Source organism: Amblyraja radiata, chromosome 36 (assembly GCF_010909765.2).
Source record: "Amblyraja radiata isolate CabotCenter1 chromosome 36, sAmbRad1.1.pri, whole genome shotgun sequence".
NCBI classification, from domain to species: Eukaryota; Metazoa; Chordata; class Chondrichthyes; order Rajiformes; family Rajidae; genus Amblyraja; species Amblyraja radiata.
This window is the reverse complement of record NC_045991.1, coordinates 10362893-10387657: the sequence shown is the minus strand read 5'-3', so window position 1 is coordinate 10387657 and position 24765 is coordinate 10362893. Positions and strand designations below refer to the sequence as shown.

The 24765-nt window shown below is 44.4% G+C and overlaps 1 protein-coding gene across 1 annotated transcript; it reads left to right on the top strand.

Annotated features, from left to right (window-relative positions):
- The first annotated feature begins 2800 nt into the window (after positions 1–2800).
- On the top strand, positions 2801–21611 carry LOC116966275 (E3 ubiquitin-protein ligase TRIM39-like). Its single transcript, XM_033012403.1, has 6 exons — positions 2801–2851; positions 2928–3023; positions 13733–13966; positions 16030–16052; positions 16149–16264; positions 20768–21611. Exons 1-6 carry the CDS (start codon positions 2819–2821, stop codon positions 21298–21300), a joined length of 1035 nt encoding a protein of 344 aa, XP_032868294.1. The 5' UTR covers positions 2801–2818; the 3' UTR covers positions 21301–21611.
- The last annotated feature ends 3154 nt before the right edge of the window (positions 21612–24765 follow it).

Genomic DNA, 24765 nt, shown 5'->3' with positions numbered 1-24765 from the left:
CCTGGATTGTGCCACTGGATTCCTCGTTCGATAACTAAATCGATGCCTCATCACCGCACCCCAACCTTCAGTTGATTCTCCGAGTTCACCAGTTCCTATTGGATTGCGGCCCTTGAGTTAATAACCATGTTTAAAACCGGAATTATTCCCGTCATGATCTTACACGCACCAGTGGCGCCGACAGACAAGAAGCCGAACCAAAGAAGCAAAGAAGTAGAAGCCAAAGAACCGAATGGAAACGAGGCAGAAACGATAATAAACCGAAAATCCGTAGACGAAACGCCTACAAACCGAAAGGATGGGACGCCTAAATGCAAACTAACCGAAAGGGCGGGACGCCTAAAAGCCAACGAAACGAAAAGCTGCGTCGCCTAAAATCAGATTTACCGAATGGCCGCTCTGTCGAAACGTCACCTAGCCGAAAGGCGGCGTCGCCTACAAGCCAAAGGACGGACTGCCGCTCAACAGAAACGTCCAATAATAGACATGACGTTGCCGGGGGGCGGGACTTGTCAGCGATTGGTCCAGACCCCCGCGTCCATCACATCACTGTGAAGACATGAACATTGTCCCAAACCTCCGCTCCACCCGACCCGCAGCCCACGGAGGGTGGCCGTGGGAGAGTGAGGGCTGTCCCGTGCGATGCACACCTTAGGCCGCTTTCAACTTGGTGCTTGGGTTCAGATTGCCCAGTCACCTATGGCTTGTGTGAGAAAAGGAACTCCACGCTCCCGTCTCTTTCTCTCTCCCCTCTTCTCTCTCGCCCCCTCTCTCTCTCCCTTCTCCATCTCCCGTCTCTCTCCTCCTCTCTCTCCCTTCCTCACCCCGGCCACGGGGACAGGCGGTTTATTTATTACCGTCTCGGTGTTTGCGGAACGCACCCATGCTCCCACGCACAAACCAGGCAGGATCTCTGGAGAGAGGAATGGGTGACGTTTCGTGCCGAGACCATTCTACAGAGTGCGTCTGAAAGGTCTCGACCTGAAACTTCACCCATTCCTTCTCTCCAGAGATGCTGACTGTTATGTGCGTGGGAGCTTGGGTGCGTTCCGCAAACACCGCGACGGTAATAAATAAACCGTCTGTCCCCGCGGTGGGGGTGACTCAGCCTGGTGAAGGGGTTGGGGTCCGATGGTGGTGCATCGCGGTCAGTGACTGTGGGACGCTCCCGCGGGTGGAGACGGAGGAGAGAGAGAATGGGCAGAGAATGGGAGAGAGAGGGGGGTGGGGGAGAAGGGAGAGAGAGGCAGGGGGGGGGGGGAGAGGAGGAGAGAGAGAAGAGTGGATAGAGAGGAGGAGAGAGAGAAGAAAGGAGAGAGAGAAGGGAAAGAGAGGGGGGAGACGGGAGCGCGGAGTTCCTTTTCCCACACAAGCCATAGGTGACTGGGCAATCTGAATCCAAGCACCAAGTTGAAAGCGGCCGAATGTGCGCATCGCACGGGACAGCCCTCACTCTCCCACGGCCACCCTCCGTGGGCTGCGGGTCGGGTGGAGCGGAGGTTTGGGACAATGTTCATGCCTTCACAGTGATTTGATGTCCGTTATTGGACTTTCTGTTGAGCGGCAGTCGGTCCTTTGGCTTGTAGGCGACGCCACCTTTCGGGTAGGTGGCGTATCGACAGAGCGGGCATTCAGTAAGTTTGATTTTAGGCGATGCAGCTTTTCGGTTCGTTGGCTTTTAGGCGTCCCGCCCTTTCGGTTAGTTTGCATTTAGGCGTCCCGCCCTTTCGGTTAGTAGGAGTTTCGTCTTCGGACTCTTCCCGTTGATTGGCGTTTAGGCCTCGTTCCCATTCGGTTCTTTGGCTTCGACTTCTTTGCTTCGGCCTCTCGTCCGTCGGCGCCACGTCCGCACACGATCTTACACACCTCTATCACCCCTCATCCACCTGCGCTCCAAGGAATAAGGGCCTTGTCTGCCCCCTCTAGTGCCCAGGCAACATCCACATAAATATTGTCTACTCCCTTTCCAAAGTATCCACAGCAGAGTGAACAAAGCTGAACATGTTACTCCAAAGTGACCATCCATAATATGAAATGATGCACGGTTTCTCCAAATATAGATGCGCCTGAAGACTGGAGCGTCAGAGACGAGTGTATTGATGTGGATTAAAATATGTCTACTTCCATCCTGATCCCGGGCTGTGAAGGGAGATGCGGGCGGCGGGTTCCACTTTCCAACAGGAGCAACGACTCCTCAGTTACACCTCCTTAGCGCTGGTCCCTGTCCCTTTCTGTCCTGCCTTAGACAATCCCAAGGCAATCTCTCCGCTTTCGTCTATTCAGGCCGGTTTAATGTCTAACTGATCCCTCCCTCGAGTGAGATTAGTTGGGAGCGGCCAGGACACCGAACACTGAACACTTGCAGCCAAATCACATTCATTCCCCGAGACCGCAGCGCGCGCAGTGGGAAAGACTTTGAACCAGGAAGTGGAGGATTAAAATGGCTGCGAAAGACCCGGTCGAGAGTTGGACCGAGGAAGCAGTTTGTCCCATCTGCCTGGATTTCTTCACCGATCCGGTGGCACTGGAGTGTGGGCACAACTTCTGCCGCTCCTGTATCACACAGAGTTGGGACAGGGAGGGGAGAAACTCCTGCCCGGAATGTAGAGAGGAGTTTACAGACCGCACCCTCAGGGTGAACCGGGCCTTGGTTGGACTGTCTGAGAAAGCTCGAACACTGAGCCTGAATCGGACAGAGAAGGAAAGTAAACTTCAGTGCGAGGAACATCAGGAAGAACTGAAGCTGTTTTGTGAAACGGACAAGAAGCTGATCTGTGTGATTTGTGCAGCTGGGCGAGAACACAAGTCTCACAGCTTCATGCCGGTTAAAGAAGCTGTTGAAACCTACAAGGTAAAAGCAAACCGATTTTGATCACATGATTGTTTACTTCCTTCTTTATTGTCTGACATTTTTATTCTCTGATCAGGATCAGGTTAAATCTTCCATCGAATCTCTCACAGAAAAGAAATCAGAAATCAAGCAAATGGAGCAGCGACAGAAATTGGGAATTTCTAATGTTCAGGTGAGGCTTTCCAGTTTCGATTTGCAGATCTTGTGCAGATTTGATCCGCGCGATGCGTGTAGAAAATAGCGCAGCCCTCTACCCCTCAGGAGTCGAGGGCCTGAGGTTCGGCAGGCAAGGACTTTATTCCTTGGAGCGTATGATTCAGGGAGGTGACCATATGGATGTGTACATGATAATGATGGTGTGTGCAGACTGATACCCTGAATAGGGGTGTCGAAAATGCAATGGCATAGGTTTAATGTGAGCGGCAAAAGCTTCAATACGAACCTGAAGGGCAACCTTTTTTCACACATATGGTAGTGGGTATATGGAACGAGCTACCAGATGAGGTACTTGAGTCAGGTACCATAACAACATTTCAAATATATTTGAACAAATTCGTGAGAGAAAAGTTCTCGAACTATCTGGGCAAATGCGGACATGGAAATACCGCAGATGGGGCGTCTTGGTCGGTATCTAACACCCCTTGCTGTATGACTATGAAGTCTGTCATTCTGCTGTCTCAATAGATAACAGACAATCGGTACAGGAGAAGGCCATTCGGCCATTCGAGCCAGCACCGCCATTCAATGTGATCATGGCTGATCATCCATAATCGAGATGGATTCTGAGAGCAGCTGGTAATGGAGCCGACCAGCGAAATGGCAATTCTGGATTTAGTGTTGTCCAATGATGATCCAGATATGATAAGATAACTCGAGGTAAAGGAACTGCTTGGAGGTAGTGATCATAATATGATTAGTTTTAATCTGCAATTTGAGAAGGAGAACGTTAAATCGGAAGTGTCAGTGATGCAGTTGAACAAAGGGGACCATGAGGGCATGTGAGGGGAGTTGGCCAATGTAGACTTGAAAGGGATCCTAGCAGGAATGACGGTAGAACAGCAATGGCAGGGATTTCACGGCATAATCTGGAAGACGAAGGATCATTTCATTCCAATAAGGAAGAAAGATCCTAAGGGGAGTAGGAGGCAACCGTGGCTGACAAGAGAAGTTAAGGGTAGAATAAAATTAAAGAAAAGATGTATAACACAGCAAAGAGTGGCCGTAAGCCAGAGGATTGGGAAACTTTCATAGGACAACAGAAGGAAACAAAACGGGCAATACGGGCTGAAAAGATGAAGTACGAGGGGAAGCTGGCCAGGAATATAAAGAATGACAGTAAAAGCTTCTTTAGATATATTAAGGGAAAAAGAGTAGCAAAGTCAAACGTGGGTCCCTTGAAGGCAGACACGGGAGAAATTATTATGGGCAACAAGGAAATGGCAGAAGAGTTGAATAGGTACTTCGGATCTGCCTTCACTAAGGAAGACATAAACAATCTCCCAGATGTACTGGAGGACAGAGGATCTAAGGGGGTAGAGGAACTGAAATAATTTTTCATTAGGCGAGAAATAGTATTGGGTAGGCTAATGGGACTGAAGGATGATAAATCCCCTGGGCCTGATGGTCTGGATCCCAGGGTCCTCAGGGAGGTAGCTCTAGAAATAGTGGACGCATTGGTGATCATTTTCCAATATTCAATAGATTCAAGATCAGTTCCGGTGGAGTGGAGGATAGCTAAGGTTATCCCACTTTTCAAGAAAGGAGCGAGAGAGAAAACGGAGAATTACAGACCAGTTAGTCTGACTTTGGTGGTGGGAAAGATGCTGGAGTCAATTATTAAAGAGGTAATAATGGGGCATTTGGATAACAGTAAAAGGATTAGTCCAAGTCAACATGGATTTATGAAAGGGAAATCATGTTTGACTAATCTTCTGGAATTTTTTGAGGATGTGACAAGTAAAATCGATGAAGGGATGCCAGTGGATGTAGTGTATCTAGACTTTCAGAAAACCTTTGATAAGGTCCCGCACAGGAGACTGGTGACTAAAATTAGAGCACATGGTATTGGGGGTAGGGTGTTGACATGGATAGAAAATTGGTTGGCAGACCGGAAGCAAATAGTAGGAGTGAACGGGTCCTTTTCAGAATGGCAGGCAGTGGCGGGTGGAATGCCGCAAGGCTCGGTGTTGGGGCCGCAACTGTTTACCATATATATTAATGATTTGGAAGAGGGAATTAGGAGCAACACTAGCAAGTTTGCGGATGACACAAAGCTGGGTGGCAGTGTGAACTGTGGAGAGGATGTTAGGAGGTTCCATGGTGACCTAGACAGATTGAGTGAGTGGGCAGATGCGTGGCAGATGCAGTATAATATTGATAAATGTGAGGTTATCCACTTTGGCGGCAAAAACAAGGGGGAAGATCATTATCTCAATCGGGTTAGGTTAGGTAAGGGGGATGTACAGCGAGTCCTGGGTGTCCTTGTACACCAGTCACTGAAAGTTGGCGTGCAGGTACAGCAGGCAGTGAAGAAAGCTAATGGAAAGTTGGCCTTCATAACAAGAGCATTTCAGTATAGGAGTAGAGAGGTTCTTCTGCAGTTGTATAGGGCTCTGGTGAGACCACATCTGGAGTATTGTGTACAGTTTTGGTCTCTTAATTTGAGGAAGGACATCCTTGTGATTGAGGCAGTGCAGCGTAGGTTCACGAGATTGATCCCTGGGATGGCGGGACTGTCATATGAGGAAAGATTGAAAAGACTAGGCTTCTATTCACTGGAGTTTAGAAGGATGAGGGGGATCTTGTAGAAACATATAAAATTATAAAAGGACTGGTCAAGCTAGATGCAGGAAAAATGTTCCCAATGTTGGGCGAGTCCAGAACCAGGGGCCAGTCCTAGAATAAAGGGGAGGTCAGTTAAGACTGAGGTGAGAAAAAACATTTTCACCCAGAGAGTTGTGAATTTATGGAAGTCCCTGCCACAGAGGGCAGTGGAGGCCAAGTCATTGGATGGATTTAAGTGAGAGTTAGATAGAGCTCTAGGGGGCTAGTGGAATCAAGGGATATGGGGAGAAGGCAGGCACAGGTTATTGATGGGGGACGATCAGCCATGATCACAATGAATAGCGGTACTAGCTCGAAGGGCCGAATGGCCTCCTCCTGCACCTATTTTCTATATTTCTAACGTTCCTGCCCATATCCCCTGACTCCGCTATCTTTAAGAGCCCTTTCTAGCTCTTAAAATATCCAGAGAACCGGCCTCCACCGCTGATGCAGCGAATTCCACAGACTAACAACACTCTGTGTGAAAAAGTCTTTCTTCATCTCTGTTCTAAATGACTTGGCCCTTTATTCTTAAACTGGCCTCTGGTTCTGGAATCCCCCAACATTGGGAATTTGTTTCCTGCCTCTAGCCTGTCCAAACCTTTAATAATATTATGTGTTTCAATAAGATACCCTCTCTTCCTTCTAAACTCCAGAGTGTACAAGCCCAGCCGCTCCATTCACTTAACATATGACAGTCCCACCATCCCGAGAATTAACCTTGTGAACCTACGCTGCACTTTCTCAATAGCAAGAATGTCCTTCCTGGAATGTGGAGACCAAAACTGCACACAATGCTCCAGGTGCGGTCTCACCAGGGCCCTGTACAACTACAGAAGGACTTCTCTGCTCCTATACTCAAATCCTATCGTTATGAAGGCCAACATGTCATTCGCTTTCTTCATGCCTGCTGTACCTGCATGCTTACTTTCATTAGCTGATGAACAGGGACCCCCAGATCCCGTTATACTTCCCCTTTTCCCAAATTGACACCATTTAGGTAATAATCTGCCTTCATGTTTTTGTTACCAAAGTGGGTAACTTTTTTTTTTTTTTTTAATATTTTTATTAGAAGTAGACATATTATAAAGTATAGTTACATACTATAGTAAAAAGACTTTTCATATACATCAGTCATACATTATTAAAATTTTCAATTATCAATTACTTCTGCTTCTAGTGTTTTTATTTTTTATAGAAAAAGAGAGAAAAAGAGGTTAGAAAGTTACAAATAAAAAATAAATAAAAAAACACAGAAAAACAAAGGAGGCGGAATGGGTTACCTGTAATACGTCAATGGAGATAGGTTCGTAGATTATAAAGTATAGCTTTTCATCTGGTCCTGAGTTCAAGTTTCAGTTGGGTCCTCGTGCTGTGCCAATCTATCCCTTCAGATAGTTAATGAATTTAGACCAGATTTTATCGAAAATATCTTGTTTTTCCATTAAGACAAGTCTAATTCTTTCTAAGTATAGGGTCTCCGACATTTCCGTAATCCACATATTAATTGTGGGGGTTGTAGGACCTTTCCAAAATTTTAATATTAATTTTTTTCCGATTATTATACTGTAGTCGAGGAAATTTCTTTGGTTTGTTGTGAGTGTTAAACTTTGTTCTGATATTCCAAGTATTATTAATTTTGTGTCTGGGTCCAGTTTTGTATTAATAACTTCTGAAGTTATTTCAAAAATATCAGTCCAGAAATGTTTAAGTTTTATACAGTTTGCAAACGTATGTGTTAAATTAGCCTCAAGATGTAGACATTTATCACAAATAGGAGAGATTTGTGGGAAGATTCTATTTAGTTTTATTTTAGAGTAGTGTAGTCTATGTAAGACCTTGAATTGTATTAAAGTATGTCTGGCATTTAATGAACATTGATCTATTTGTTGTAAACTTTCGTCCCACATATCTTTCGTTATAGGGTGACCTATTTCATTTTCCCATTTGTATCTATATGGTTCGGTCGGTGGTACCTCGTTGTTTAGTAGGGTGTTATAAATATAAGCTATTAGTTTTTCAGTATTAGGATGCCTGTTCAAACATTCATCAAGAATTTCTGATTCCCTACTCCTGTAGACTTGTGTATTAGATTTAACATAATCTCTAATTTGTAGATATCTGAAGAAATTATTTGAGTGCAGTCCATAATTCAGTTGTAACTCTTGAAATGAAAGAAAAGTGCCTTTCCCATAATGATGTCCAATATTTGTGATTCCATAATTTTTCCATTGTGTGAAACCTTTGTCCATAAGGATGATTTGAATGAAGGATTATTTACAATGGGAAGGCATAGTGGTATATTATTCAATTTTAAATCTTTTTTTATTTGTTTCCAAATTCGTATTCCACTATGTATTATGGGGTTTTCTTTATAGGTTTTTTTGTGCAGTTTTGTGGGGGCAAATATGATCGGACCTATTTCAAAAGGTAGACAGTCTTCCTTTTCCATCATTAACCAATCTGGTTGTCGATCCATTTCTTCCAGTCAGAAATTCATGTTTTTAATATGGACTGCCCAAAAATAAAATAAGAAATTTGGCAAAGCCAAACCTCCATTTATCTTTGACTTACATAAATGTTTTTTACTTATTCTATGATTCTTATAATCCCAGACAAAATTTGTAACAATGGAGTCGACTTTTTTGAAAAAAGTTTTTGGAATATATATCGGAATTAATTGAAATAGGTACAGCAGTTGCGGTAAAAAAATCATTTTTATAGCATTAATTCTCCCAAGCATAGAAATGGGGAGTGTTTTCCAGTATTGAATATCCTTATGTAGTTTATTCAGTAAGGGTGGGAAATTTAGTTTAAATAAAGAGGTATATGTCTTAGTTACATAGATTCCTAAGTATTTAAATTTATCTTTAACTATTTTAAAAGGGGATTGTTGTATTGTATGTAAAATGAATTTTGTTATTGGCATGATTTCACTTTTATTCCAATTAATTCTATATCCCGAAAACTGACCAAATTGAGTTATTAGATTTAATAAGTTTGGAATACTAGTTTCTAACTTTGTAATATATATTAGTACATCATCTGCATATAAGGAAATGTTATTCCTTGTGTCTCTAGTATTGTATCCATATATTCCTGGATGGTTTCTGACGGTTTCTGCTAGGGGTTCGATTGCAAGAGCAAATAATAGTGGGGACAGTGAACATCCTTGTCTACAGCCTCTAGAGAGATTAAATTTAGTTGATAACATTTTGTTTGTTAATATTCTGGCTGTTGGATTAGAATATAACAATTTAACCCATGTATAGTACTTGTCTCCTAGTTTAAATTTTTCCATCACCGAGAATAAATATGGCCATTCTACCTGGTCAAATGATTTTTCAGCATCTAACGAAATAATTGCTAGATCTGCATTAGGAATTCTATTGGAGTATATAATATTAAATAATCTTCTCAGATTATAAAATGAATAACGTTTTGGTATAAACCCTGTTTGGTCGGGATGTATTCATTTACTGATTACTAAGCTCAATCTATTAGATACAATTTTAGTTAATATTTTCTGATCAGTATTTAAGAGGGATATAGCTCTGTATGAACCTGCGTCTTCAAGATCCTTGTCCGTTTTTGGTATGAGTATGATTGTAGATTAATTTAGAGTTTCTGGGAGTTTCTGTTGAGTGTAGGCGTATTTGTACATTGTCTGTAGGCGTGGGGAAAGCAAATCATAATTTTTTTAATAAAATTCAGAATTTAGACCTGCAGCCTTTCCGTTTTTTAAAGATTTGATTGCCTCTTCGATGTCTTTTATCGTAATTTCAGCCCCTAGTAATTCTCTCTCTTTCTGATCTAGACCCGCAAACTTACAATTCTGTAAAAATGTTTCCATTCCCGTTGATTGTTCTGTTATTTTAGATGAATACAATTTTTGGTAGTATTGTAGAAATCTATCATTAATATCTTTAGGCAGTGTTAATGTTTCTCCCTTGTCTGTTCTAATTTTGTATATTGTTTTTTCCCCATCCAATTTTCGAAGTTGACGTGCTAGAAGTTTTTGTGGTTTATCACCAAATTCAAAACTTAATTGTTTTGTATGTTGATAAAGTTTTATAACTTGGTCTGAATATATCTTGTTTAGTTTGTATTTCAGTACTGCAATTTTATTGTGTTTTATCGTGGATGGTGCTGCTGCATTTTCTGTGTCTAATTGCTTTATTTCCATTTCCAGTTTCTGTTGTTTGGCCCTATTCTCTTTATTAAAAAATGATTGGGAAGAAATTAATGCTCCACGTACAAATGCTTTAAATGTTTCCCAAAGAAGGAAAGCAGAGATTTCAGGGCTATCGTTAGCCTCAAAATACATTTTAATCGGTTTTACTAGGTATTCATTACATAACTTATCTTTTAAGATTTGGGGATTAAATCTCCATTGTGACTGTGTCTCTACCATTCCGTTTAGTTTGATCATAAATGTTAGTGGAGCGTGGTCTGAGATTATGATGTTATGATATTGCGAGTTATAGGTAAATGGGATTAGTTTTGAATCTACTAAAAAATAGTCTATCCTTGAGTAAGTTTTATGTACTGGTGAGTAAAATGAATATTCTCGGCCCGATGGATTTTCAATTCTCCAAACGTCCTTAATATTAGTAGTATTAATGTATGAGTTTAAAAATTCACTTGATCGAGATTTTAGTTATCTTTGAGTTGATGATCTATCCAAACAGGCATCCATTGTGCAATTTAAATCTCCACCGATTATTAAGTTTTGTTGTGTACATTCCGGGATATTGTTAAGAATTCTCTTAAAAAACAGTGGGCTATCAAAATTTGGTCCATACACATTGAGGAGAGTCACCTTTTTTAAGTATAAATCCCCTATTATTACAATATATCTGCCTTCAGTGTCTTCTATCGTTGATATATGTTTAAAGGGTATACCTTTACGAATTAATATTGCAACACCTCTAGATTTATGTGAGAATGAAGAGTGGTACGCTTTAGCAATCCATTTTGCTTTCAATTTGTGTTGTGCTTCCTTTTTAAGGTGTGTCACCTGGAGAAATATTATATCTGTTTTCAATGATTTTAAATGGGCTAACACTTTGCCTTTCTTGATAGGTTCATTAATTCCCTTAACATTCCAACTACAGAATTTAATTCCCTCACCCCCAATTTTTATATTCATGTCTTGCATCTTGTGATTAAGTGGTTAGAGCAGTTGATTCAGCACACTCAACCCTACCTTATACTCGAACATCAGGTAGATGAATTTTAGGTCACGTCTGTTTTCCATCCGAACATATCTCCTTAAGTAAAATATGCAATTCCATTCCAAATACAAAATATAATATGATATAAAATAAAAAAAGTAATAGCAAATTGGATTAGTAAAGTGTGGAAAGTAAAAAGAAAAAGCAACTACAACTACAATTAGTGCAGTTAGTGATAGCCACCCTAATGTGGCTAAGCATCTATGGACTTCCGTAGCTCTTGGTTAATAAAAATACTAGCTCCGTACTTTCCTTGAAAGGAAAGTTTCCAATTCGATGTAAACAATTTGTGGGGGGGGGGGGAAAGAAATAATGATTATATTCCATTAATGATATAATTAGTAGTCTCAAATTGAAATGTTAGTTTTGTATAATATAAACATTTATAAAAGAATAATCAAAAACAAAAACATCAGAGAGAGAGCCACCATACATTTTTCATTGTAAAATATCTGTATCACACTTTACTTATGTTTCATACTTTTAGTTAATTCTTAAATAATCTAAATAATCTAATTATCAATAATTAGTGTTAGTTAGTATTCATGATTATTAATAGTTGTTAGAAGTTGTTAGAAGTTAGTACTAAAATGTAAGTATTATAGATCCGTTGCAGGATATTTACCCAAATCTTATTGCGAATTTTAGACAACTCTTAAATATAATGGTTTAAAGTTTAGAGTTTAGAGTTCCATATCTTCTCTGCGAGATAGCAGTATCCAGGTAGGTGTTGAGTGTTGAATATTTTTCAATCTTCGATCTTGTCCTCGATGTTCTTGGCAAATTCAAATGCTTCTGTGTGCTTGATGAAGAAGTATTCCTTATTTTCGTAACTAACTCTTAGTGTTGCGGGGTAAAAGAGTCCATATCTCAAATTCTTTATGTTCTTCAGTATTCTTCTTGTTTCTGTGAACAATGCTCTTTTCTTAGCAACTTCCACAGGATAATCTCTGAATACGCTAATCTTGTCTCCTTCATATACAAGATTTCTGCTTTTGACAATTTTCCTCATCATGTCATCCAATACATGGTCATATTGGACCTTTACTATCATTATTCTTGGAGGGTCGCCCACCTTTGGGGGACGTCTCGGCACTCTGTGCGCTCGGGCAAGTAATGGCGCCTGGTCCAGGTTCAAAATTGGTTTCAGTACATCTGCAGCAAATTCACGGGGGTCACGAGTCCCCTCTCTGCCTTCCTGGATGCCCACGATTCTTAAGTTCTGAAGCCTCTGTCGTCCCTCCAAGTCTGTACATTTTTCGGTTATTTGACGCAATAACTTTGATAGGCGTTGGTTCTCAGTGATGAGTTGTTTTGTAGTTGCGGTGCTTGTCTCAGCAAATTCCTCAAGTTCTTTTACAATCTTGTGGTGTTGGTTTAATGTCTGGAAGATAGGTTCAAGTTTAGAATCAAATATGGATTCCATCATATTCAGTTTTTCATTTACTTCTTCAACATTTTGAGTCAAATTTCTTTCCATATCTAATTTCCAGTCTTCAAGGACTTCGTGTACAATCTCTGTAACATCTTCTTTAATTTGTTCTTTAATTTCTTTTTTTAAAAGATGTCAGCTCCTCTTTAAAGTTCTGTCTAAGATTTTTAAGTTCCTCCTTAAGAAACGTTTTTAATTCTTCCATCTCAGTCTTTTACTTCTTCTTTGAGATGTCTTCTCGGGATGCTGTTAAACCTGAGGCCGAGGCTTCAGGTAACCTCAAATTTATCCACATTAAATTGCATCTGCAATGCATCTGCCCACTCACCCAACCTGTCCAAGTCATCCTGCATTCTCCTAGCATCCTCCTCACAGTTCACACTGCCACCCAGCTTTGCTTCATCTGCAAATTTGCTAATGTTACTTTGATTCGCTTCATCTAAATCATTGATGTATATTGTGAATAGCTGCGGTTCCAGCACCCAGCTTTGCGGTACCCCACTAGTCACTGCCTGCCATTCTGAAAGGGACCCGTTAATCCCTACTATTAGTTTCCTGTCTGCCAACGATTTTTTCTATCCATGTCAGCACTCTACGCCCAATACCATGTGCCCTAATTTTGCCTGCCAATCTCCCATGTGGGACCTTATCAAATGCTTTGTGAAAGTCCAGGTACACTCTATCCACTGGCTCTCCCTTGTCCATTTTCCTAGTTACATTCTCAAAACAATCCAGAAGATTAGTCAAGCATAATTTCCCCTCCGTAAATCCATTCTGACTCAGACGGATCCTGTTACTGCTATCCAAATGTCCCGCTATTTCTTCTTTTATGATTGACTCCAGCATTGCAACCTTCATGTGGTACGCCGTTTCGACAAATGCAATCAACCTGGCATGCACAATCAAATAAGATTAAATAGAACAAGTTGTCCTACAACTTTTGGCTGTGCACGCCATACGCAAAAAGACTCCAGCAGCTTCCCCACCACCGATGTCAGGCTGACTGGTCTGTACTTCCCTGTTTTCTCTCTCCCGTCTTTCTTAAAAAGTGGGATAACATAGTTCTCCTAGTTCTGGTGACCTGGTTCTGTCCAGTGAAGGTTAATGGACACATGAAATGTAACAGCTTGCAGGGAATTGAATTGGGGAAATGGGAATTATGTGATTGTACATTCCTTTCACCATATTTTTCAGAATTATCGAGACAACCTCTTGAATTGCCGAAGGAATGAAACCTACGAGTGAAATGCTCGTAAATGGGATTAGTGCAGATACATACAGTGCATAATGGCCTAATTCTGCATTCCAGAACTCGACATTGACGAGCCAAATGTCCTGAGGAAACACGGCAGTGACATAATATATTGATTCTCATCTTTCATCTGACAGGAAGAGTCACTCAACCGTCAGTCACAGACCATATCCCAGTTTGCTGAACTGCACCAGATTCTCACGGAGAAAGAGCAGCGTTTACTCGGAGATATTCGGGAAGAAGAAGAGAAGATTGTCAAAATAATGGAGACAAATCTTCAAGCGATTCAAGAGAATTTAAATTCCATTCAGGATGAACTATTAATGTTACAGGGACAGATAGACCACAAGGACAACATGATATTTCTGAAGGTGAGGCGAAGTGAATGTGTACATTTACAAAATGATGGGTTACATTTCTGAAATAAATTCTGCATTTACCAGTAATTCTGTAATAGTTCAATGTTTCGTCTATTCTAGCGCTGCGCTGATATTGTGCCAAAACGGAATGGCCTCCCATATAATCTTTCAGATTTTGGCACTTTGACCTTTTGCGTAAAGGGTTTGGAATTTAGAAATAGGGAGATTTTCTCTCTCAATTGTTCATGGTGTTGGCGAGACCACACCTGGAGCAATGTACATAGATCTGGTGACCTTAATGAAGAGAGGATGTCCTGGCATTGGACGCAGGACAACTTTAATCACCAGGCAATTTCTGGGATCGTAGCATTGTTTTATCAGTCGTGGGTAAGCACGTGACGTTTGTATTCTTTGCAGTTCAGAACAATCACGGATGATGCTATGGACAATAGATAATAGGTGCAGGAGTAGGCCATTCGGCCCTTTGAGCCAGCACCGCCAATGATCATGGCTGATCATCCACAATCAGTACTTCATTCCTGACTTCTCCCCATATCCCCTGACTCCGCTATCTTTAAGAGCCCTATCTAGCTCTCTTGAAAGAATCCAGAGAACCCGCCTCCACCGCCCTCTGAGACAGACTCACAACTCTGTGTGAAAACGTGTTTCCTCGTCTACGTTCTAAATGGCTTACCCCTTATTCTTAAACTGTGGCCCCTGGTTCTGGACTCCCCCAACATCGGGATCATGTTTCCTGCCTCCAGCGTGCCCAAACCCTTAATAATGTTATATTTTTCAATAAGATACCCTCTCATCCTTCTAAACTCCAGAGCATACAAGCCCAGCCGCTCCATTTTCTCAGCATATGACAGTCCCGCTATCCCAGGAATTAACCTTGTAAACCTATGCTGCACTCCCGCAATAGCAAGAATGTCCTTCCTCAAATTTGGACAGCAAAACTGCACACTACATATGCTCCAGGTGTGGTCTCACTAGGGTCCTGTACAACAGCAGAACGACCTCTTTGCTCCTATACTCAACTCCTCTTGTTACTAAGGCCAACATGCCATTCCCTTTCTTCACTGCCTGCTGTACCTGCATGCTTACTTTCATTGACAGATGAACAAGTACCCAACAATCCCGTTGTACTTCCCCTTTTCCCTACTTATAACTGATCCTACGGTCCACAGCTGGAAATAGAGCAGTGGATCTCTGGTCATCTCCAAGCCAGAGTCTTTGTGAGGCTTAACTTGTTGGAAGTATTTAAACTAGAGGGCAATATATTTTTTGGAAAAATCTGGGAACTGAAAACGAAGGGGGTGAGGGAATGAGGAAAAGTTCTGTCCTGGGCTAGATCAGCTTTGACCACATTGTGGGGATTCACAATGGAATCTAGAACGTGACTCACACATCAGGTTTATCATCTGTATCCGGTTCCCATCACCTTGGGGTACTTTGCACCGCTTGTATTTTCCCTCTATGTTCACCATAGAACAAAATGCCATTCGGCCTATCTTCTTGTCCCCATGTTGCTGCTCCTTTCAAGAACCCTCTCAACTACTCACCACATGCGGAAATAATGCACCGACTTCCAGGAATCCTCGTGTATTTATCCCACTTCAACTTAAATTTATCTCAAATAATGACCATGGCGTCCTGTGAGTTCCACGTTGTCTTTACTACATTTCTAATGGACTTTATTGAAGGCCAATCTAGCTTCAATTTTTGGTCTCCCCACAAGTATTAATATTATTTATACCCTCCACCCATTTGAACCCGCCACTAACTTAAAATATTCCATCCCATTATCTCTGATATCATTTCCAGTTAATATCCCACGACCTTCCCGGTCTTACTCGTAAGTTACATGCTCTGTTATTTTAATCTACCTTCCTAACGTTTTGCCCCGTGTTCGGTGTCTCGACAACAATATCCACTTTCTGTCTGTGTGACACGGGAAAGAGTTGGGAAATGGGAATTATCAGAGTGTTTTTTGTAGCAATTTGGTGAAATACCCGCTGTCGGGTTCATGACGATCCATCTCAGTTAACTGAGTTGTGTTTTATTTATTTCAGGAAGAAGCTGGTCGCAAGAGCAGGTAGGACATGCTTTTGACTGAAACACGGTATGTTATTATAGAACAGCTTAAAAATTGCTAATGCTCAGTTAATAACCAGCTGTTCAACATTTGCAGGTTTAGTGATGAAGCCAAACCAATGCTGGTGGTAGATGGTGCGTGGCCGATTGAAAAGTTTGATCCCTCCTTTTTCAACATGGCATTGAGAGAAGCATCTGATATCATCAAGCGAGGTAAATAGAATACCTTTTCCATTGTTCTTTTTTTAACGCCATTTTTATGGAATGCTTAGTTGCGAAGTTAATGCTATTAATGGACTTGAGGGGAAAGCATCCCAGAGTCAGAGAGCAAAGCACCACAGAAACAGAAGCACACCGCAATCTCCTAGTTCTGTAAAGCTCCCCCATTTACTGTGTGTGTGTCCTGCCGTGGATTCTCTCAGCAAAGTGCATCAGCTCACCTGTACGTGAATAAATCCCATCTGCCGTCCCTCCGCCCCTTTGGCCAAGATTATTGTGACCTCACACAGAACAGGAATCGGTGCAAGATCCAACCAGTCATGATCACATTGAATGGAGTGGCGGGCCCGAGCGGCGGGGCCTATTTTCTTGTGTTCTTGTGCTCATGCGTACGTAAAAAAAGGATAGATGCCACACAGAGGGATTGCGGCAAAGATTGACAATACTTTTTCCCCGTGATTATATATGCTGTGTGGGATGAAACTGCGTGGACCTGTGTACTCGAGGGTTCACATGCATTATGGGAGAAAGAGTCATAGAGTGATACAGTATAGAAACAGGCCCTCGGCCCAACTTTGCCGCACCGACCAACAGTTCTATATTAGTCCCACCTGCCCGCGTATGTCCCGCATCCCTCCAAACCTGTCCAATCCACGTACCTGTCTAAATGTTTCCTAAATGTTGGAATAGTCCCTGCCTCAAAGACCTCCTGTGGCAGCTTGCTCCCACCACCCTTTGTGTGAAAATGAAACCCCTCCTATAACCATATAACAATCACAGCACGGAAACAGGCCATCTCGGTCCTACAAGTCCGTGCCGAACACTTATTTTCCCCTAGTCCCATCTACCTTCACTCAGACCATAACCCTCCATTCCTTTCCCATCCATATACCTATCCAATTTATTTTGAAATGATAAAAACGAACCTGCCTCCACCACTTCCACTGGAAGCTCATTCCACACAGCTACCACTCTCTGAGTAAAGAAGTTCCCCCTCATGTTACCCCTAAACTTCTGTCCCTTAATTCTGAAGCCATGCCCTCTTGTTTGAATCTTCAATACTCTCAATGGGAAAAGCTTATCCACGTCAACTCTGTCTATCCCTCTCATCATTTTAAAGACTTCTATCAAGTCCCCCCTTAACCTTCTGCGCTCCAAAGAATAAAGACCTAACTTATTCAACCTTTCTATGTAACTTAGTTGCTGAAACCCAGGCAACATTCTAGTAAATCACCTCTGTATTCTCTCTATTTTGTTGACATCCTTCCTACAATTGGGCGACCAAAATTGTACACCATACTCCGGAATTGGTCTCACCAATGCCTTGTACAATTTTAACATTACATCCCAGCTTCTATACTCAATGCTCTGATTTATAAAGGCTAGCATACCAAAATCTTTCTTTACCACCCTATCTACATGAGATTCCACCTTCAGGGAACTATGCACAGTTATTCCTAGTTCCCTCTGTTCAACTGCATTCCTCAATTCGCTACCATTTACCATGTACGTCCTATTTTGATTTGTCCTGCCAAGACGTAGCACCTCACACTTATCAGCATTAAACTCCATCTGCCATCTTTCAGCCCATTCTTCCAAATGGCCTAAATCTCTCTGTAGACTTTGGAAATCTACTTCATTATCTACAACACCACCTATCTTAGTATCATCTGCATACTTACTAATCCAATTTACCACACCATCATCCAGATCATTGATGTACATGACAAACAACAGTGGACCCAACACAGATCCCTGAGGCACCCCAACAGTCACCTGCCTCCAACCTGACAAACAGCCATCCACCATTACTCTCTGGCATCTCCCATTCAGCCACTGTTGAATCCATCTTGCTACTCCACCATTAATACCCAACAATTGTACCTTCTTAACCAACCTTTCATGAGGAACCTTGTCAAAGGCCTTACTAAAGTCCATATAGACAACATCCACTGCTTTACTCTCACCAATTTCCCTAGTAACCTCTTCAAAAAAATCAAGATTAGTCAAACATGACCTTCCAGCACAAATCCATGTTGACTGTTCCTAATCAGACCCTGTTTATCCAGATGCTTATATATATATTATCTCTAAGTATCTTTTCCATTAATTTGCCCACCACTGAAGTCAAACTAACAGGTCTATAATTGCTAGGTTTACTCTTTTTAAACAATGGAACAACATGCACAGTACGCCAATCCTCGGGCACTATTCCCGTTTCTAATGACATTTGAAATATTTCTGTCATAGCCCCGGCTATTTCTACACTAACTTCCCTCAATATCCTAGGGAATATCCTGTCAGGACCTGGAGACTTATCCACTTTTATATTTTCAAAAGTGTCAGTACTTCTTTTTCTTTGAATCTCATAGTATCCATAGCTACCCTACTTGTTTCCCTTACCTCACATAATTCAATATCCTTCTCCTTGGTGAATACCGAAGAAAAGAAATTGTTCAATATCTCCCCCATCTCTTTTGGCTCTGCAGATAGCTGTCCACTCTGTCTCTCTAATGGACCAATTTTATCCCTCGTTATCCTTTTGCTATTAATATAGCTGTAGTAACCCTTTGGATTTACTTTCACCTTACTTGCCAAAGCAACCTCATATCTTCTTTTAGGTTTTCTAATTTCTTTAAGATTCTTTTTACATTCTTTATACTCCTCAAGCACCCCATTTACTCCATGCTGCCTATAATTATTGTAGATCTCGCTCTTTTTCCGAACCGTGTCCAATTTCCCTTGAAAACCATGGCTTTTTCCAATTTTTTACTATTCCCTCCTATTAAATCTTTCCCCCTTCACCTCAAACCGATGTCCTCGATTTACCTACTCTGATCAAGAGACTGCGAATCTACACGATCTATTCCTCCTGTGATTTTATACATGCAGATCTCAGTGAAACACAAAGTCCTTACACGGCTCAGTGGGCTGGATGCAGGGACGATGTTTGTCCTGTCTGAGGGGTCTGGAGTCAGCGGAAACACTCGCAGAATGTGGGCTGGACCATTTCGGACAGAGATGAGCAGACTTTACTGCACGCAGAGACTGGGCAACCTTTGGAATTCCCTGCACCGGTGACTGTGGATAATCAGTCATTCAGTGCTCTTGGAGCCAGAGAGCCATGGTTGTACATAACAGAGTCAGGCCCTTTGGCCCATCACGTCCATGTCCACCTTATTCCCAGCCACTCTAATGCCATTTGCCCACATTAGAACCGTATTATTCCACACCTCGTCTGTTAAATCACAACGCCAATGTTGTGATTACATCCAATTCCACCATCTCCTCTGGCAAAATATTCCTGGTATCAACCACTATCTATGTGAAGAAAACTGACCACTCAGATCCACTTTAAAACTCTATCTTCTCGTGTTAAACCCACACCCTCCAGATTTGATATCCTTGCATTAGAAGAAGTGTTCGATGATCTATCTTATATCCTGCTGCAGAATCTGATCACTTTCATCGCTATCCACAACATTTCCCGTTCTCCAGAAATGTTCTAGGCACAACTCTTACATCCAGATCGAAGCCATGAAAATATTTTAATAAATAGCAACGGTTGCAGCCCGATCTCTGCACCAGTCACCAGACCTCCAAGCAGAACAATCATCCTTCCACCGTTACCTTCTCCCTCAAAGCAGCAAGCCAATTTGGGATCAATTTTACCAGCTCGCTCGGAAACCACCTACCTTCGCTTTCGGGACCAGCCTTACATGCGGCCCATTGTCTGGTCCCTCATTGAATTTCATATATTGGTTCACAATGAAACCAGTGTGTACTTGGTTGTACACACCCATCAAATCCACACTGAATCCCTTCACTTCTAGTGGCCTTACAACCCCAAGTCTCCACACATTCTACTTAACTCTTAATTATTCAACCTATGCTTCCTTCGATGGTCCAAGCCACCCCTCCCTCTGTCTCGCCGACCACTCACAAAATCAGTTATAGTCCACTCCCGTTCTGTATGATCACGGCAACTCCACCCCACGTCTCAACCTCTTCTTTAACCACCTCTAATTGCCACTCACACCTGTCTCCTGAAGAAGGGTTTTGACCCGAAACGTTGCCTATTTCCTTCGCTCCATAGATGCAGCCTCACCGCTGAGATTCTCCAGTTTTTTGTCTACCTCCTCATCCTCCAATCTAACTCTCCCTCGCCATCTACTGGCAAGGTATGGGAATACCCGCCTTATTTCTCCATCCCCACCCGCAATCGTTCACGCACTTTCTTTACTCGTTGTCCCTGGCCGCACGCCCTGCCCCATCCCGTTTCCAATAATCCGAGAAAGTCCCCAACTCCGGTAATGATAACTGTTGTCCGTCCGATGTTGTTGAGGAGGGGGGTGGGGGGGAACCCCGAGAATTAATTCAGTTGTCCGCCCGCCTGTGCCTGAGGCCGAGCAGCTTCTCCCCCGGTCCCGGGGCCGCGCTGCCCGAGTCTCCCCCCCGACCCCCGGGGACTCTCTGATTCTCTGCTTCTCCCCCCAGTCTCCGTCACTCTGGACGAGGAAACAGCGCATCCGGGGCTCGAAGTGTCTGAGGATCGGAAGAGTGTGAGACTGACGGGGACCCGGAGGAGTCTTCCTGACACCGGGAAGAGGTTTACAGTCCGGGCGTGTGTGCTGGGATCGGAGGGATTCACATCAGGGAGACATTACTGGGAGGTGGAGGTGGCGGGGAGTCGGGGCTGGAGTCTGGGAGTCGCCGCAGAGTCTGTGGAGAGGAAGAAAGGGGTGAAACTGACCCCGGAGACTGGAGTCTGGAGGATTAGGCGGGATGGTGACAACTTTGATTCAGTCACCTCCCCTCCATCCCGTCTCCGCGCCCGTCCCATCCCCGGGAGGGTGGGAGTTTATCTCAGTTACGAGTCCGGGACAGTTTCATTTTACGACGCGGACACCATGTCCCATCTCCACACCTTCACTGGGAATAAATTCACGGAGAAACTTTATCCTTTCTTCGGGCCTTGGGGACCAAACCAGTGGCTGGGTATCTGCGGCGGTTCCTCTCCGGGTGTGTAAAAGAGTCGGCTGCCGGGACCGGTGAAAGGAGCGGGTCTCCTATTTTAATCCCCAAATTTCACGTCGCAAAACCCCTGTGAGCGCGGAAATAGTTTGGTTTAGTTTAGTTTATTGTCACATGTACCGACGTACTGTGAAACCCTTTCGTTGCGTGCTCTCCAGTCAATAAAACCATGGGGAATGTAAATGTGGGAAGAGTAAAATAAATAGCAATTGAAATCAGAGCTGTCTGTCGATCCGTTCATTTTAACGCGTTAACTGCGTCCGTCAACGGAACAGAAATACTATTGTGAAAATATAAAGATTGAAACTTGTGATAAGGTCCCACAAAGGAGATTAGTGGGCAAAATAAGGGCACATGGAATTGGGGGTAGAATGCTGACATGGGTGGAAAATTGGTTGGCAGACAGGAAACAAAGTGTGGGGATTAACGGGTCCCTTTCATAATGGCACCACCACTACCACACGCACTCTCTCACCTTGAGCTTCCCCTCCAGGGTGCGTGAGCGCTTGAAGCCGAAGTTCTTGTTCTCGGCTTTGATGGCACTGATGGCTCCCGTCTTCACCAGCATCTTGGCCTCCACTGTGGACGTGGCTGTGTCGGTCAGCACTGGGCGGTTGGGGGGCAGGGGAAGAGGCGGAACAACAGTTAGGGTGGGAGGGAGGTGGGGAGAGGGGCCGCTGCTGGCGGGGGGGGGGGGAGGGAGACACAAAAATCCTTTACGTGGCACGAAGGGCCTACTCCTGCACCTATTGTCATGCTGGAAAGAGTTCAGAGTTGTTGCCAGAACTAGAGGGTGTGGCTATAGAGAGAGCTGGAGTTGGCTGGGGCTCTATTCCATGGAGCGCAGGAGGATGAGGGGTGATCTTATAGAGGTGTATAAAATCATGAGAGGAATAGATCGGGTAGATGCACAGAGTCTCTCGCCCAGAGTAGGGGAATCGAGGACCAGAGGACATAGGTTCAAGGTGAAGGGGAAACGATTTAATAGGAATCCGAGGGGTAACTTTTTCACACAGAGGGTGGTGGGTGTATAGAACAAGCTGCCAGAGGAGGTAGTTGAGGCTGGGACTATCCCATCGTTTAAGAAACAGATGGACAGGTACATGGATAGGACAGGTTTGGAGGGATATGGACCAAGTGGAACTAGGGTAGCTGGGACATTGTTGGCCGGTGTGGGCAAGTTGGGCCGAAGGCCCTGTTTCCACACTGTATCACTCTATGACAGGCAGCCATGGAGAACATGGGTAGATGACGTTTCAGAGAGTGCTGGAGTAACTCAGCGGGTCAGGCAATATCTGTGGAGAACATGGATAGGTGACGTTTCACAGAGTGCTGGAGTAACTCAGCGGGTCAGGAAGCATCTCTGGGGGGAAGGAATAGGCGATGTTTCGGGTCAAGACCCTACTTCAGACTGTTGTCAGCAGAGGGGGGGGGGGGGCGGTCAAAGAAAGAATGTAGGCGGAGACAGTGAGACTTGTGGGAGATCTGAGAAGGGGTAGGGGATGTAGATAGAGGGAAAGCAAGGGCTATCTGAAGTTAGTGACATCAATGTTCATACCGCTGTCGTGTAAACTACCCAAGCGAAATATGAGATGCTGTTCCTCCAATTTGCGCTGGGCCTCACTCTGACAATGGAGGAGGCCTAGGACAGAAAGGTCAGATTGGGAATGGGAGGGGGAGTTGAAGTGCTGAGCCACTGGGATAATCAGGTGGGTTAAGACGGACTGAGCGGAGGTGTTGGGCGAAGCGTTCGCCGAGCCTGCGCTTGGCAGACGGACTGAGCGGGGGTGTTGAGCGTAATTCAGCGAGGAGGAGGTCACTGCGAGGTCACCAACAGCTTTTGATGCCTCCCTGGCTGCTCTGAGCTCCTGAACTTTGCTTCTTCAAGGCCAGCAGCGCTTTCTTCTGCAAACGGAACATTCCTGGTCAGGTACCGGGAGCCACAACGACACTCTCTCACCCCCACCCCCTCTCTCACACCCCACCCCTTCTCACACCACCCATCTCTCTCAACCCCCACCTCTCTCCCCCCTCTCTCACACCCCCCCCGTCTCACCTCCCCCTCAAATGTCAGATAATCACCCCACAGACTTCCACCATCACCCCCAACCTCCCCCCCCCCCGTAACTCCTTCCCCCTCGTCATCCCCATCACCTTCCTCCCGCCCCTCCATCAACCTGCCTCTCCCTTTCCTCCATCGCCTCTCCCTCCATCCACCTCCCCCACTATCCTCCCTCCCCTCCATTACCCCCCCCCCCTCTCTTCTTCCATCACTGGCCTCTCCTCCCCCTTCATCCCCCAAATACCTCTCTTCCCAACCCCCCCATCTATCTCCTCGCCCCCATCACAACACCCCCACCCTCCTCTCTCCCCTCCCCGCTCTCTCCCCCATTGTCACCCCCCGCACCTGTTTCCTCAGCGTGCTGTATTTTCTCCTCTCTCTCTCTCTGTGCCCACCCATCCTCCCCCTCACTCTTCCCTCTCCCCTGCCTCTCTCCGCAACCCCACCTTCTTCCTCAGCTTGCTCTCTCCCCCTCACCCTCCTCCACTATGCCCCCTCTCTCTCCCCCCACCGTGCCCTAGCCACTCTCTCCCACTCCCCCTCTCTCTCCCCCACCTTCTTCCTCAGTTTGCTGTACCCCCCCTCTCTCTCTCCCCACCCCACCTTTTTTTCCTCAGCTTGCTCTACTCTCTATCTCTCCCCCAAAGTCAATTGTATTTGTCACATGCACATTAATGCAGTGAAATGAACCCCCCCTCCCTCTGTCTCCCTCCCCCACCTCCCCTCCCCCACTTCCCTCTCCTCCCTCCCCCAAATTATGTGCTATAGAAATAAAATTGACTTGACTTCCCCTGTATTTTGTCTCCCCCTCACCCCCACCCTCCTCCCCTATCTCCCCGTGTCCCTCACCACCCTCCTCCACTGTCTCCCCCTCACCCCCACCTTCCTCCCCATGTCTCCCCGTGTCCCTCACCACCCTCCTCCCCTGTCTCCCCGTGTCTCTCCTCACCCTCTCCACTCCACCATCTTCCACATCTTGCTGTACTTTCTGTGCATCGCCTCCTCCTCCGCGCTCCGGGGAAAACCGCCATCGCTGCTGCTCCGCTCCGCCATGACGTCACCGGCACCGGAAACGGCGATGCGGCCATCTTTGTAGCGGGCACTGACGTCACTGAACTGATGGAGATTTCACAGCAAGAGGAGAATGTCTTCCCAGTCGGCAACTTGATGAAGGGCGGCCATCTTTGTTAGGGGCACTAATGTCCCGGATCCCCAGGGGAGGACGGCCATCTTTGTTAAGGGCAGCTCTGCCCATTCGTTCCCATTATCGCCGCTTTTCTCCGCCATTTTTGTTGTGGGCAGTGAAACAAATTAAAATAATTTTAAAAGAGATTGAAATCCTTCCAAAGGGAACATCTAATCTGTCTTGAAGTCGGCGTGGAGAGACGTTTGTTTCTGT

Excerpts from the sequence above, each read along its gene's own strand:
- LOC116966275 (XM_033012403.1), top strand. The coding sequence starts at position 2,819 with ATGCCGGTTAAAGAAGCTGTTGAAACCTACAAG. Across the intron at positions 2,852-2,927 it reads AAGCTGTTGAAACCTACAAG|GATCAGGTTAAATCTTCCAT; the intron begins GTAAAAGCAAAC and ends TTCTCTGATCAG. Across the intron at positions 3,024-13,732 it reads TGGGAATTTCTAATGTTCAG|GAAGAGTCACTCAACCGTCA; the intron begins GTGAGGCTTTCC and ends TTCATCTGACAG.